General features: G+C 41.0%; 1 protein-coding gene and 1 pseudogene across 1 annotated transcript in view; one reads left to right on the top strand and one right to left on the bottom strand.

Annotated features, from left to right (window-relative positions):
- The window catches only part of CHD6 (chromodomain helicase DNA binding protein 6), a 266,925-nt gene that overhangs the window by 108,945 nt on the left and 143,552 nt on the right, over window positions 1–14,428 (top strand). The window contains exon 3 of the mRNA XM_027770197.1: window positions 4,191–4,711. Within this exon, the coding sequence (XP_027625998.1) occupies window positions 4,191–4,711 (521 nt within the window). The remainder of the gene's footprint in view (window positions 1–4,190; window positions 4,712–14,428) is intronic.
- LOC102475857 (mortality factor 4-like protein 1 pseudogene) lies at window positions 10,541–11,338 on the bottom strand (annotated as a pseudogene).

Raw genomic sequence — 14,428 nt, 5'->3', positions numbered from 1 at the left:
CAGGAATAGTGTGGATTGATAGCTTTGAATCAAAGAAATGAGTTTTATTACTAACAGTGCAGCGTATGAGCTAGCATTTAAGCATATTTTATCAGTGGGTCCCTGTCCATGTCCTGTGTTCCTAGATTGTCATCTGTATTTAAGTCATTGATGTGATGGTAATGTAGTATATTTTTGGTCATTTTGGTCCATCATTTCCAATCTTTTAGGACCATTTTCAAAGTGGCGGATTTAATGTCCTTTCTGGTAGAAGCTGAAAGGAAGACTTCGTTTAGGCCCTTTGCCTTTTCCCCTGCTGATCTTGAGAGAAATGAAAGAAATATTTTTTGTCTTACATTTTTTAAAATTATCAGTAGGTATCATTAACAAGCTCCCAACAAGGTGCTTTAAAAATAAAAACAATGGCGGCTGGCAGGTGGCATGGTGGTTAAAGGTGCTGGACTCCCATATGGCCAACTGTGATTCGAGCCCAAGACCTGGTGGCTTTCTCTCCCTCCCACCCCCACCCCGCTCTCTGGTCAAATTAAAATAATTAAATAAAGTTAAATAATTCTTCTTTAAATAGATAAAAACAGTGACAGATTGATAACTTGCTCTGAAAGGTAATCCTACCTGGAAAGGTTTTTGATTCAAGCCCAGAGACATATACTTATGCCCTGGGGACTAACTAAAGGCTGGAAATAGAGCAGGGTGTCAAGACCCTATTGGGGATATTGTTTCTCTTTTTAATGAAAAAAGAAACTTAAAAAATAAATAAAAACATTTATGATGGGTTGATTTTTTTAGATTATTATGTTCTGGTACTAGCAGGTGGTGTAATGGTTACGTTGCTGAACTCCCACTTAGTTGATACCATTTGGAGTCCTGGACCTGGGGGCTTAAAACACACTGGGTGCGTGTGTATGCGTGTCCAGGATCCTAAGAGGAGAATGAGAGAGAAAGGATTATGGCGTGGCCATCCTCCCTAGTGAGTGATTTTTCACTTTCTGTCTGTCTGTCTCTCTCTCTCTGGTGAGTGCACACACCCTATAGCAAAAATCTCTCTTAAGAAAATACCTTGTATATGGATAGTACACATCTATATATGTATATGATATGCACACACACACTTAATAATGTTCTCCTTTTTATTGTTATTGTTATTATTATCTACCTGTTTAGATACTTTCATCTTTTTTTCTTTTTTAATTTTGTTAGAGGGTATTCATACCTTGCTCTTGGGTGGAGAGGTAGGAAGAGTACTACTCCCCCCCCCCCCCCATAAGGCTTAGTCACACCACAATTCCTTTTCCATCTTTCCTTCTTTTAGGGCACCTACCCACATGCACCTGGCATGTTTCTCAAGTCACCAGGTTGGGACTCGAATGTGAGGCTGGCCATGTGAGATCTCTCCACCTCAACCACCAGGCCGGCCCCACTTTCCTCTTTTCAGGACTGAATAACTGTGCTACGTTTCTTGGTTTCTCTTCTCCCTTCAATATATCCACCTGTGCCACTCTGTACAAATTCACCTTGGCAAGTTGCTTCATTCTTTGAACTGATTATCTTATCTGTAATTGTCTGTAAAGTAGGCAGTTATCCAGGATTCCTGGGAGTGGAATTGCTGGGACACCAGGCAGATGTGTGTTTAGTTTTATAAAGAACTGCTTGACCTTTTCTCAGAGTGGTTATATGCTTCTTCACATTTTACTTTTCTAACTAAGTCTCATCCAGTGACCTAGAAATCACCTAACAATCGTTATAGTTCCCCGAGAGGTCATACATTGCTCTCAGTGAAATGAGCATTAACTTTTGGCCAGATGGAGAGTTCACATCCAAAGTCCTTCCCTTACTGGCTGATCTTCCACTAAGTTTTCCATTTCTCCATATACAAAGAGGTTATCTTTATAATGACTTCTTTGTAGGATTGCTGTAAAGATTAGAGACCATGAAACATGCCTCACATAGTCCATGAGATATGTATTCAGTAAATGTTCTTGCTACTATTGTTGTTGCCTTGTGATTGACCACCCCCTTGATACCATCTGCCTGAGAGCCCTATCTTTAACATGAGGTGTGGGTCAAAGGACAAAATCTCACCCTGACCTACAGAGAGCTGCCTTGGTGGAATTAAGTCTTGTGTGTTATCTTTGAAAGCCTCTTTAATAAACAAATCTCTATCTCTTGCTGTTTTTATTCTGCCCACCGTTATATACTAAGGAAAAACTTGTTTCTTGAAGGCCAAATGTCCCTGCACAAAATTCAGTAACATTGAAGGATGGCTGTGCACTCACAGGATCTGATTTAATTGTCACCCTGCTGCTGGGTTTCCTCTTTCCTTGTATTTCATTTTAAAAACATTTTTTTAATTGCATTAAAAAGAGCATGACATAAAATGTACCTTCTGAACAATTTCCTTGTATTTGATTTTAAATTCCTTTCATGCCTACTTAGCTCTTCCTTTTTTTAAGCCATCTTAAATATTAAATCAATAATGAGATAGTCAAACTGAATTGTTTTGTTTTGTTTTAGTAATGAGTCTGGCAGAATAACCAATTCTGTCTAGATTGAGAATTGTTGATGAGACTGGGCTTCATGATAAAAATCTAAAAAAACTTTGTCTTTCATCTTTTGATTTTGGAATTCTTAGTGGTAAATTGGAGCACATCGGGCTATGGAAGGGAATTTCAAAACAAAACAGAAAAACAAAAGAACTATGCAACTGAATTTTGCTGTCTCCATCGTCTCTCAGTCTGGGCTAGGAGATCTGAACACAGATTGGATAACGGGCACGCTGGGGAAAAACCACACCACCTGGGCAAGTGTCTGTGCCCTTCAGCACACGCCAGACCTTTTGTTAGGAGAGAGGCTACTCACAGATGGTGCTGTGTCTAAGCCATCATCTAGAGATGATTGTAACCATCTTCCTAGAAAGCCTGCTTGTTCCTGCCAGGCTCTCCTTAAGATATTTCTTTGTTCCAATCCTAGGAGAGTATGTTGCTCCCTAATAAGTACCCACATTATTATCGGAGTATTGTCAACCTTAGCTTGGTTACGGAATGGCAGACACTTTTTGTGACACCAAACTGGAAAGAATGAGAAGTATTCTCATTCCAAAAGGATATTTCTTTAGCATGGTTGGTTACCTTGGGAGTCAGTACTTTTATTTCATGGTGCTCAGAAATAGCTTTGAAACTCCCTTTTCAAGGCTGCCTTTAGCATCTGTGATACATCCTTTCCAGTGGCATCTAGCACAAAGAAGCTTCCTCCTGTGTAGGCATTTTGGTCTTTGTAAGTGCCCAAAGGTTACCTAGTGCTGAGTCTGGTGCCCAGGTTAGATGCTCATTCAAAGCACCATTTTTCCTTAAAATCAAAGGCATTCCTTTGGATAATCCTGATTTTCTTGTTGAAAATCAGTTGCACCAAATGTTGACACTGCTGAATGATTGGAGAGAACAAAGATTTGGAGAAATAAAGCAGCACACTGAATTTGGATTCGGATCCTTATCCACCTTGTGATATCACCTTAATTGATGACAGAGGTCTCAGAACCTATTTAAGTAACTTTTTTGTATTAACATGATAAATGCCATTCAGGGCTAGCAAAGTGTGCCTAGGAGTTTGTGTCTGTCAGTAGTAGATGATTACTATTTTTTAAAAAAATATTTTCTGCTATAGGGTACAGGCGCTTGTTGGAGAGACAGAGAAGGAAAAGGAGAAGTCACCCCCCCCCACACACACACACACACAGGGGATGGGCATACCGCAGTCCCTTCTCTTTCATTCTTCTTGGGGTTTTGAGCATGCATGCATATGCACTCACCATTTTTCAGGCCTGTAGGTCTGAGACTTGAACTGGCAAAGTTGGCCATGCAGGATCCAGTACCTTAATCACCATGCCACCTGCTGGCACTTTATTTTGTGGATGATGATTGTAGTTCCCTCTTTTAGACATAAAGCTTAACAGGTGGTTTGGATTTTTGTATATTATTTGGAAATCCTATATTGCTTTTTCATAATGACTGTTGTACAGCATGGTACAGCTCCATAAAGATCATGTGTGTCCTGTTCAAGGCCTAGCACAGCAGGACTAATATGTCATAGGAACTTGGTAAATATTTGCTGAACACATCCGTGCATTCAGACTTAATAGTACTCTTTGTATGAAGCATGAGATGGAAGGGTAATATGCTTATTTCTTTCTCTTTCAGTTGTCAAATTTAAAAGTTCTGAATCACTCCCCAATGTCTGATGCCTCTGTCAATTTTGACTACAAATCTCCATCCCCATTTGACTGCAGCACTGACCAGGACGAGAAAATTGAAGATGTTGCTAGTCACCGTTTGTCCCAGAAGGACCTGTTTGCTGCTGCAGAGGAGACTGCTACCCTTTTTCCTAGGAAAATGACCTCTCATAATGGGATGGAGGACAGTGGAGGAGGAGGTACTGGAGTGAAGAAGAAACGGAAGAAAAAGGAGGCAGGAGAGCAAGAGGGTGCAGCAAAGGGAAGCAAAGACAGGGAGCCCAAGCCAAAGAGGAAACGAGAACCTAAAGAGCCAAAGGAGCCCAGGAAGACCAAGGAGCCGAAGAAGGCCAAGGAGCCCAAGGAGCCGAAGCAGAGGGATGGAGTAAAGAAGACCCGGAAGCCCCGGGAAGCCTCGGGCACCAAGGAGGCCAAAGAGAAGAGGAGCTGCACTGACTCTGCAGCTAGGACGAAGTCCAAGAAGTCCAGGTGTGTTCCTGTCTCCCTGCTCTGAGCACCTGTCTCTGCATCTGCAGAATAGTGTGCCTTTGGCATTAGCCCAAGCTTCTGGGCATAACTTTGCTCCACTGTTAGAGGCCTATGTGTCCTACCTCACTTATGTAAAATGACTAGTGGGGATTATCACTTGGTTCTAATGCCAGGCTGTCCTAAGGTGATCATTCTCTATTTGCATTTCTGGAGTTACAGTACTTTAGAAACATTAGTGTTTTTAAGATACTCGGGAATTTCCCACCCTTTTGAAACCCCAACTATGCTTTTTGGCCTGCGTACTGAGTACTGAGCAGTCTTCATTAGTGACCGGTGACCTGCCCTGTGTAGATTTTAAATCCCCTTAAATCTCATGATTATTTGCTCTTTTTGTCCATACTAGCTTTCAGCCAAAAGTGGTCAGTTTTGTCAACCTTTAATGAGAGAAAGATAACCTTAATTAATACTGGCCATGCAATTTCTTGCCGTTACTTTTTTTTTTTTTTTTTAATGGAGAGATTTTACCTTAGGGTATGTGCACTTGCCAGGGAACGAGAGAGAAAGAGACAGTGAGAGAGAAAGTGAGAAATCACCCTCATGGGGGAAATGGGCACGCCACAATCCATTCTCCATTCTCCTCCCAAGATCTTGGGCATGCATGCAAGCACTCAGGTGATTTTCAAGCCACCAGCTCCAGGACTTGAACCGTGGTTGACCGTGTGGGAGCCCAGTGATGTAACTGCTATGCCATCTCCTGGCCCCACCATTATTTTTTAATTAAGAAAAAATGTTGAATTTTTGACATGGACAGGGTACAAAGGAAATGATACCCCAGGTTTGATACAAGGAGGGCAGCAGCAGTGTAGAGAGGCAGGGGAGCCACTATGAGGAGGGTACACAGTCCTGGGAGTCAGTGGTGCAGGTGGCTTGGGAGAACAGTGGGGTATGCTGAGTCCCAGAGGGAAGAGTGCTGATTTCCTTTCTCTAGACTCAAAGTACTGAGTGTAGGATCATTCCTGATCTGTTTCTCTAGTTTGATGTCTAGCATGGTCTTGACACATCAGCATGCCCTCGGAAAATATTAATTAACTAAGACCATAGAGATTTGTAGAGATCAGAGGGTGTGGTTACAGATTAACTGTGGACTGTGTGATACATGAGGGTCCTGATTTTAGATTCTGTCAGGATAGCAAGTGTATTCTTTACACAGGAAATTCAACATTTGTCACTTACACAAATGAAATGTTTTTCATTTTATTCCTTTCTAAATTATTTTGTGCATAACATTGAAACTTTTTAGGAAATACAAAAGATATATGACCTCTATTAAAAGGAATTTATATTTTTAAAATCTACGTGCAGAGATAGTATATCTACATGGTGACTGTCTACATATGTTTTAGAACAAATGTGAATGCTAACAGAACATAGAGTAATGAGACCACCAGACCTGCATTGGGTCAGGCATGAAGGAGGTGTGTTTTAGAGAGAAAGCATTTTAAGCATTAGGTGCTGTAACTTGGAGTTGATTATACAGTTCAGTTAGTTTTCAGAGGACCAATTTGTTGGGACCAGATGGGTCATTTCTTGATCCAAGTTAAAATTTTGCCATATAATACTCATTCCCTTCTGCCAAGCAGGAGATTTCATCCTTTGCCTATCAAAGAGGCTTGGTGGGATCATAGGAATGTAGTTTACAGAAAATGACCATAAAATACCTTATCAAGAGGTAGGAGGACCAGCAGTTAGCGTAATGGCTATGTCACTGGACTCCCATGTAGTCAACCATGGTTCAAGTCCTGGACCCGGTGGCTTAAACTCATGCTGGGTGCATGTGTGTGTGTGCATGCCCAAGATCCCGAGAGGAGAACAGAGGAGAAGGGATTGCGGCATGGCCATCTCCCCGGAGGGTGATTTCTCGCTTTCTGTCTCTCTGTCTTTCTGGTGAGCACACGTGCCCTACAGCAAAAACCTCTCAAAAAAAAAAAAAAAAAAAAAAAAAACAGAGGTAGACAGAATCAGATTCTAATTTGTTTCTCCCTAAGTCCAGTGAGCACACTCTGATTTCCAGCATGTGGATGGGGTGGGAGAGTGACTTTCTAGTTTCTTTTAATAATTTTCATCTCCAAAGTATTTTAAGGAAGCCAAAGTGGCTCCTTGGGGTAATAGTACATGTGAAGGAGAATCAGCATGAGCAGGAGTGAGTTTTTGGGTTATCACAGAGAACAATGAGGAATGAGGGTAGTGTCTGATGGGTAGGGTAACTCTAGGAGGGTTTCACAGCCTTATTAAGGAGTCAGGTTGGGGTGTAGAAAACAGGGAAAAGCCATAGGTATCTGAGCTCACTTAGTCACTAGGCTTTAATGATTATAGTCTTACTGACTTTAAGGAATTCGCATTTATGTAGTGTGGGATATGAGTTGTCATTATTTCCATTTTCAGGAATGAACAAGCATTTTACAGAACAAGGCTGGGTGTCAAATATGTAGGCAGAGGGCCAGCAGATGGCATAGTGGTTAAGGTGCTAGACTCCCACATGGCTGACCACTGTTGGAGTTCCAAACCTGGCAGCTTGATACTCAACACTGGGCATGAGCGTGTGCATGCCCCAAATCCTTAGAGATGAATGGAGAAGGGATTACTGCATGGCCATACCCCCAGGAGGTGGTTTCTCTTTCTCTTTATCTGTGTCTCTCCATCAAGCACACAGGCCCTATAACAGAAATCTCTCTTAAAAAAAAAAAATGTATAAGCAAAATCAGGATGCTGACCAATGAAAAACTTAAAGGCTTTGTTATATATTTGTAGCAATAATTAATGGAATTTAATTTTAATCTAATAAGGCTATATAAAGTCTAAGTGAGCTGCAGAAGTTGGTAGTCTTTGCAAAAACTGCTAACTTAGGAGACAGCAGAACATTTTGAGGTTTAGAAATCTAGGAAATAGCCTTGAGAGGAGACTGACAGATAGATGGGAATGGTTATCTCTTTAGAAATGTAACAAGTTATGGGAGGCTTTTTCTCTCTATTTTGGGGCTGTATAATATTGATCTATAATGTAATAGAATTCTTCCATGTAGCCCAGATAAGGTTCTAGACCAATTGGTTAGCCTTTCATTTCTTCTCCTTTATATCTTTACAGAATTGATTTGGTCCTTTTAATTAATGATCCCACTGGTCAGCAGAAGCAGTTTTAGTTATGAAAAGATATTACTTGATAAAAGATATGCTAATAAGTCTTCAGGTTTTTTTGTGCTCTTTGATTTACTCTTGCAGATTTGGCCCCAGTACATGTTTTGATTTGAGCAGTTATTGATTAGACCCTGGATATTACTTGGTAGTTATAAATGATTCGCAAAATGCCTGGATTATTATAGGAGCACCACAACTGATTTACGAGGCTTCCAGCCTTTTTCTCCTTCAGTCTATCTTGCTGCTGCCACCTAGCCAGTGCTTCTGAAGCACTGCTATTACCTCATTCATGTTGGCAGTCGGGGATGATGGTAAATCAAGTCTCCCTGTCCCCATTCTCAATTCTAAATCAGTTGGGAAATAGTCAACAGAGATGGAGAGCCAGTTCTCAGTTGTGTTACTGATAAACTGAATTAAAAGATTCTCAAGGGCTCAGGGCCAGAATTGGCATGCTTGCTACTCCCTCAGTGAGTTTATCCATTTGAAGTAGAGTCACTGGGGCAGAATGGAGAATGCTGGGCCATGTGTGCCCCATTCCTTTTCCCACTTTGACCAATCAGGTATGCTCCCAATCAGAAGCGTAAGATAAATCTGAAGAAAGGCAAAAAATATGTTTGCTTATTGCCACTTGCTTGTTCGTGTTAACTCCAGGACAACATCCAGACTCCTTTCTCTACTCCACTTCTTTGGAGTCTGATCTCTCCTTACCTTTCTGTCTCTGGTAATGAATCTCATCAGTTAAGATTGATCTAATTGTCCCTTCAGGGTGCTTGACACATTCCTCCTTTGGATACTCTTCCCATTTTTCCCAGACTTTTTGCCCTTTGCCCTTCCCTCCAGTATCCCAAGTCAGGTCTTAGTACAAGTCCAGGTCTCCACAGAGCTTCCCCAAATCAGTGTGCCTGTATGTCTCTTCAGAACTCATATAGCAGTTAGAGCTTCACTTTTCATTATAAGTCATACATGCATAACCTGAGAATGCTAAAGAAATGTAGTCCAGAGACCAGCAGATGGTGTAATGGTTGCATCACTGGACTGCCACATGGCTGACCATGGTTCGAGTCCCAGACTCGGTGGCTTGAAACTCATGCTGGACGCATTTGCTGCATGCCCAAAATCCCAAGAGGAGAATGGAGGAGAAGGGATTGTGGCATGGCCATCCCCCAAAGGCGTGATTTCTCTCTTTCTGTCTCTCTGGTGAGTGCATGTAGCCTGTACCAAAAAATCTCTCTTAAAAAAAAAAAAATAGAAGAAATCCAGTCTTGTTGTCCTGCAGCCAGGGAAAATGAGACCCACAGAAAAGTGATTTGTGTAAAGTTACTCACCAGAAATGTTAAAAACTCAGGCCTCCTGATTCCCAGTCTTACATGTTTGTCCCTGCAACAGGCTACCTCAGTTATCAACCATGGCTTTCATGCATGTATAACTTGTCATCTCAAAAGTTAAGTCCCCAAGGTGAGGACCACCAGGCCTGCTGTTTTTGTGTCCTAGGAGGCCATTCATCGGAGAGGTTCCTAAGGTTCACCCATTGTATTTTATATGTATTATTTTATTCCACAACAAATGTATAGAGCTCTTCTGCCATTGTTAAATAACAGTAAGTAGTAGCTCCATTTTATAATTAAAGATATGAAAGTTTACAAAGTTAAGTAATTTATCCAAGGCACAAAATTAAGGAGCAGCATTGTCAGGATTTGACTCCAGGTTCATCTGACTGTAAAACCCTTGCACCTCCTCTCCTCACATAACCATGGCTTTATGTTGCACAGTGCCTTGCTTGGAAGAGTCAAGGATGGAAATCGGGGTGGATATTTCAGTGTCAGAGGAATTGTTTTGTTTTGTTTTTTAAATTGTCATAGGCCATGTGCACTTACCAGAGGGAAAACAGAAAAAAGAGGGAGAAATGGTTACACTAGAATCCCTTCTCCATCCTGTTGGGATTTGGGACACACATGTACACACATCTGGTGTGTTTTTCTGCCTCTGGGGCCAGAATCCAGCTACCATTAGCCATGTGGGCTCTGGCTCTCTTAAGCTACAGGGCTAGCCCTGCAATTGGGTTTTTATAAGAAATGGCCCCTTTTCTATAGAATTTGAGTTTGTGTACCCCACGGTTGTGACTGTTTATTTACCACTTAGGAGTCTAAAATTTCTAAGTAAAAGAATTCTTTTTTATTTAAATACCTTTCTTTTCTCTCCAAATTATTTTTTAAATTTTATTCATTAATTTTATTTATTTATTTATTTATTTATTTTAATTTGACCAGAAAGACACAGAGAGAGTGAGTGAGAGAGGGAAAGAAAGAAAGAAAGCCACCAGGTCTGAGACTCAAACCATGGTTGGCCATGTGGGAATCCAGTGCCCTTATCCACCACGCCACTTACCGGCCCATCTCCAAATTATTTTTGAGTATGAGTTTATCGTAAAAAAAAAATTCTGTTGTAAAAAACTTAAACAAGAACATTCTCTTTTTTTTGAGCTGAATCCCTTTTATTTTTTCTGTATAAAATCAAACAGAAAACAAGCATCAATTCTGTTTTACACTAACATCTTCAAAGTACATCATTTGTGCAAGAGAAGGACTAAGAACAAAAATGTGTTTACAGAGATCCAAACATAGGTGAGTGAGTGCACCTCTCACACAGCTTTCCGATGGTACTCAGGGGGAGCCACTTCATAATCGTTGGCACTAAACAAAGTTGCAGAATTCTTTGCCAGATACTTTAGGATATTGTGAAGGTAATTCATTTAATAAAGCAAGGCTCTTCTTATCAAGAGGTGTATATAGGCCAACATTGCACCAGTCTGTACAAATAATCTCGTAGATGAGGCGCTCTGTACACCTGGGACATGAACACATAGGAATGATCTGCAAGGATCTCAACATACTGTGGTCTCTTAAACTTGTAGAGTAGCTGAGTGCCTAACATGACGTTGAAGTATTCTTTTATACCTGCCACAACTTCTTTAATAGCATACTCTGTATTGGTGTTTCCTTGAGATTTCTTATAATTTACATAATCCTCCAGAATGCAGTTCACATTCTTCTTAGCAGGAAGATAAAGGAGCTATTTTTGCCTGTTAATTAAGTCCCAGTCATCAATAAGCCATGGTTTTAGTTCTTCAGGCATCTTTAACTTCAACTCTTTTCTGTTCGTGAATGTTTCCTCATTTTCAGCAGTAGATCTACCCCGGCCCTTTTCTTCTGAGGAGACTGAGGTGTTTCACGGGTACTGCCACCATCTCTATTCCCAGGTGTTTTCTGTTCTTTTTTGTTCGCTTCAACATTTTTCTTTTGCAGACCAGATGTCTTCTTTCCTGGGGCAGCCCCTCTCAACTTGCCCTCTATACTGCTCCTGATTGGCTTTTTGAAGTTCTCAATGTTTCTGCAGATTGGTGCCCATGTATTTGAGTACTCTGCTCTCTGGAACTCATTCATCCTAAAATTTTTATTCCAACCACTGTAATGTGTAAAATATTTCACTTATCCTTTATGGCAACTTCTACACACTTTGCTCCATGAAGTAGAGGTCCATGAAAGCATAGCACTCTCTCACCCTCCTGGAATTTATACTTCAGGTCCTGCTTTGGTGCAGTTTATAAGTGATTTGCCACCTTCTCCTTCTCTCATCACCCCCAATTCTTAAGCAAGAAAATTCTTCCAGGAAGCCAAATTAGGCTCTCATCATTCCCTGAGTCTGAAATTTAAATTTCACTTAGTACAGCTAATTTACTTATACTATCATTTAATTATGATATGTTTTTCCAAAGAGAATTAGAACCAGTCCCTGTGGCTTGAGAAACTGCTCAGGATCCTAATAGTATGAAGAGTTGGAAGAGAAAAGATTGTGGTATGACCTGGCCTTGTTGGGTCTGTCATGTGAGCATGTACAGTTCTCTGTCCTGCGTGTGCTCTCTGACATTTAAAAATAAATAAGGCAGGTGTCAGATCATAAGAGGTTATGAAATGTTGATCTGGACTTTGGAAGAATGCTTTGGTCCTAGAAAAGCAACATGCCAGTTCCTCAGGGAAGCCAAATTTTACCAATTGAGAAAGAAATTTCTCTCTAGGGAAACAATACATGATGTAATAGATACTGTCCTCGACAGTTTTTGCATCTATTGCTTCTATACGCTTGTGAGTTTCATGCTTCTCCTTCTTAAAATGGCCTTTAGTAAAAGTAAGTTTCAGGGTGGTAAAGCATAGCTTGGTGAGTGAGAAGGATGATCCATTCTGGTTGGGTGATCTTACTCTGTATTCAGAGAAGGAGTACCCAGGGAGTAGGTTTATAGCTAGCCCTTTACGTTTGCTCTCTGAAGTAGAGCCTATGTATGTATTTATTTCATGAGAGTGAGAGAGAGAGAGAGAGAGAGAGAGAAACACTCAACAAGATCTTACACTGTACTACTTCCCTGTGACTTTTCCCAGGCAGCCAGGATCTTGGACACACATGTGTCCGGCATGTACAGGTCAGTCCAGGAACTGAATCCCAGTCTTTTATATGGCCTCTAACATTGCAGAGCATGAAGTTACCACTGTGCCACTGCAGCTGGGCCAGGAGCTTCGTTTTGACTGAACTGGAGATAGCTTTTGAAAACGAGTGTGTTGAGTATAATGTTCATGTTTGTTGAAGGTAGAGCTCAACTTTTGGATTTGCCACATGTCAGTATAGTTTGTATTCTCTCTTGAAAATCAGAAGATTAATTTGAATGCTAGCCCAGGTAGAATGCTGTCTACCTGGATCTATGCCTCTCTGTCTTTGCTTTGCCTAGGGTACCACCTGGGCAGCTTGTTAGAAAAGTAGATTCCTTAGTCACATCCCCAGAGAGAATAATTTATTCATTCTGGGGTGGAGCTCAGGTATTGCAGTTTAAAAGTCTTATAGGTAATTAGATTGTAGTTTTTTTATAAACTACCCTCTGAGAAACGGGGGTTCTAGATGAAAGATTTTAAGGAAAGTGGATATATTTAAGTTTTTATATTTGACATCTACTAAGAACAAATAACCAAAAAAGGGGAAAAATGGATTATGCTAAGATTTGACTACAGATACACCCAACTAAGTGGTCCCACCCCATCCCCATGGTTTGTGTTTATGTCTTTGCTAAGGAGGGTCAGGAATGGAAATGTTATCAGCCCCAGTTTCTAAGTCTACCACCTTCACGTCCATTTGTTTTAGTTTGTCATTGTAGACAGATTTTTTTCCCAAATTCAGTAAGCTTGGGGAAATTCTGGAAGAAAGAGCTTTCCTTTTCTCATGTTCTTCTGATGGTTGCTTAAACCCCAGGCCTTCTGATTATAAACCATTTGAGCTGTCTGATTGCTGCTGTATCAGCTGATAACTGTGATGCAGGAAGGGTAGTAAAGTTCAACTAGCTTTCCTCCTTTTAAGAGCCATAGCTCTGCCTCACTATTTTGTCACTTGCCTGTATTTAAGAGTAGAGATCTTGGTGCCAGCAGGTGGTATGGTGGTTAAGGCACTGGATTCCCACATGCTGACTGTGGTTAGAGTACTAGACCTGGTGGCCCGAAAATCATGCCAGGCATGGGTGTGTGTATGCCAAAAATCTCAGGAGGAGAATGGAGGAGAAAGGATTGTGGTGTGACTATCCCCCTTGGGGATAATTTCTAACTGTACCTCTCACTGTCTCTCTCTGACGAGCACATGTACCCTATGACAAAAACCTGTAAAAAAGTGGAGGTCTTTATTAAGGCTAGTTTTAGACTCAAGTGCTTCCATTGATGAGATTCTTTCTAGTGATAGACTTGTTTTTACATTCCAATCCCTTACTAGAATAAAGAAGACAAATAGAAAGATGTGTGTAAGTTCTGGGCAGAGACCTTATGCTTGGAACACACTTGGTTTTATGATAAGTACAACCCCATACAGAGTAGCATAAGGGTTGAAGAGAAGAAAGACTTCTCATTCTGGTCTAGGGAGTCCCTTGGAAGAGGTAAGTATTGAGCCAGGTATTAAAGGAAGTAGTAGATGGGAAAGGACTTAAATAAAACATACTAAAAGATATTTAAATATATATATATATTTTAGGGGGTGGGAAGACTTCAGTTTTAAGACAGTAGAGCTGCCTACTTCTTATTTTTCCTCCTCTTCCAAATGTTATTAAAATGACAGGAAGGACAGAGGGAAATAAATTCTTCAAAGATGAGAGATGTTACTGAATTTCTGGACAAGGAAAGCCATTGTGGCATACATACTCATGGATAAATGCTGTGATGGGACTCCTAGCTCAGAGCACATGCAGTAGCTGTCTTCATAGCAGAGGTAGACGTGCTTCTTCCTGACGCTGGAGCTGCAGTTCTGGAGGACTGATGGGGCAGGCCAGGAATAGAGGTGTCTGATGAAGGAACTGTATGCTGAGTGGCTGCTTCAGGCTGCAGTCAGGCAGTTATGCTAAAGATGCTGAGCAAGTTGCCCTGCCGAAGAAGCTAGGGCTCTAGGTAAGAACTGACATCCACCAGCAGGAGACCCTTAATTCTCTGCCTTTCCCTGCCCATACTTTAGA

Source organism: Tupaia chinensis, unplaced genomic scaffold, assembly GCF_000334495.1.
Source record: "Tupaia chinensis unplaced genomic scaffold, TupChi_1.0 Scaffold000115_1, whole genome shotgun sequence".
NCBI lineage: Eukaryota > Metazoa > Chordata > Mammalia > Scandentia > Tupaiidae > Tupaia > Tupaia belangeri.
This window is presented reverse-complemented; position numbering and strand designations above follow the sequence as displayed.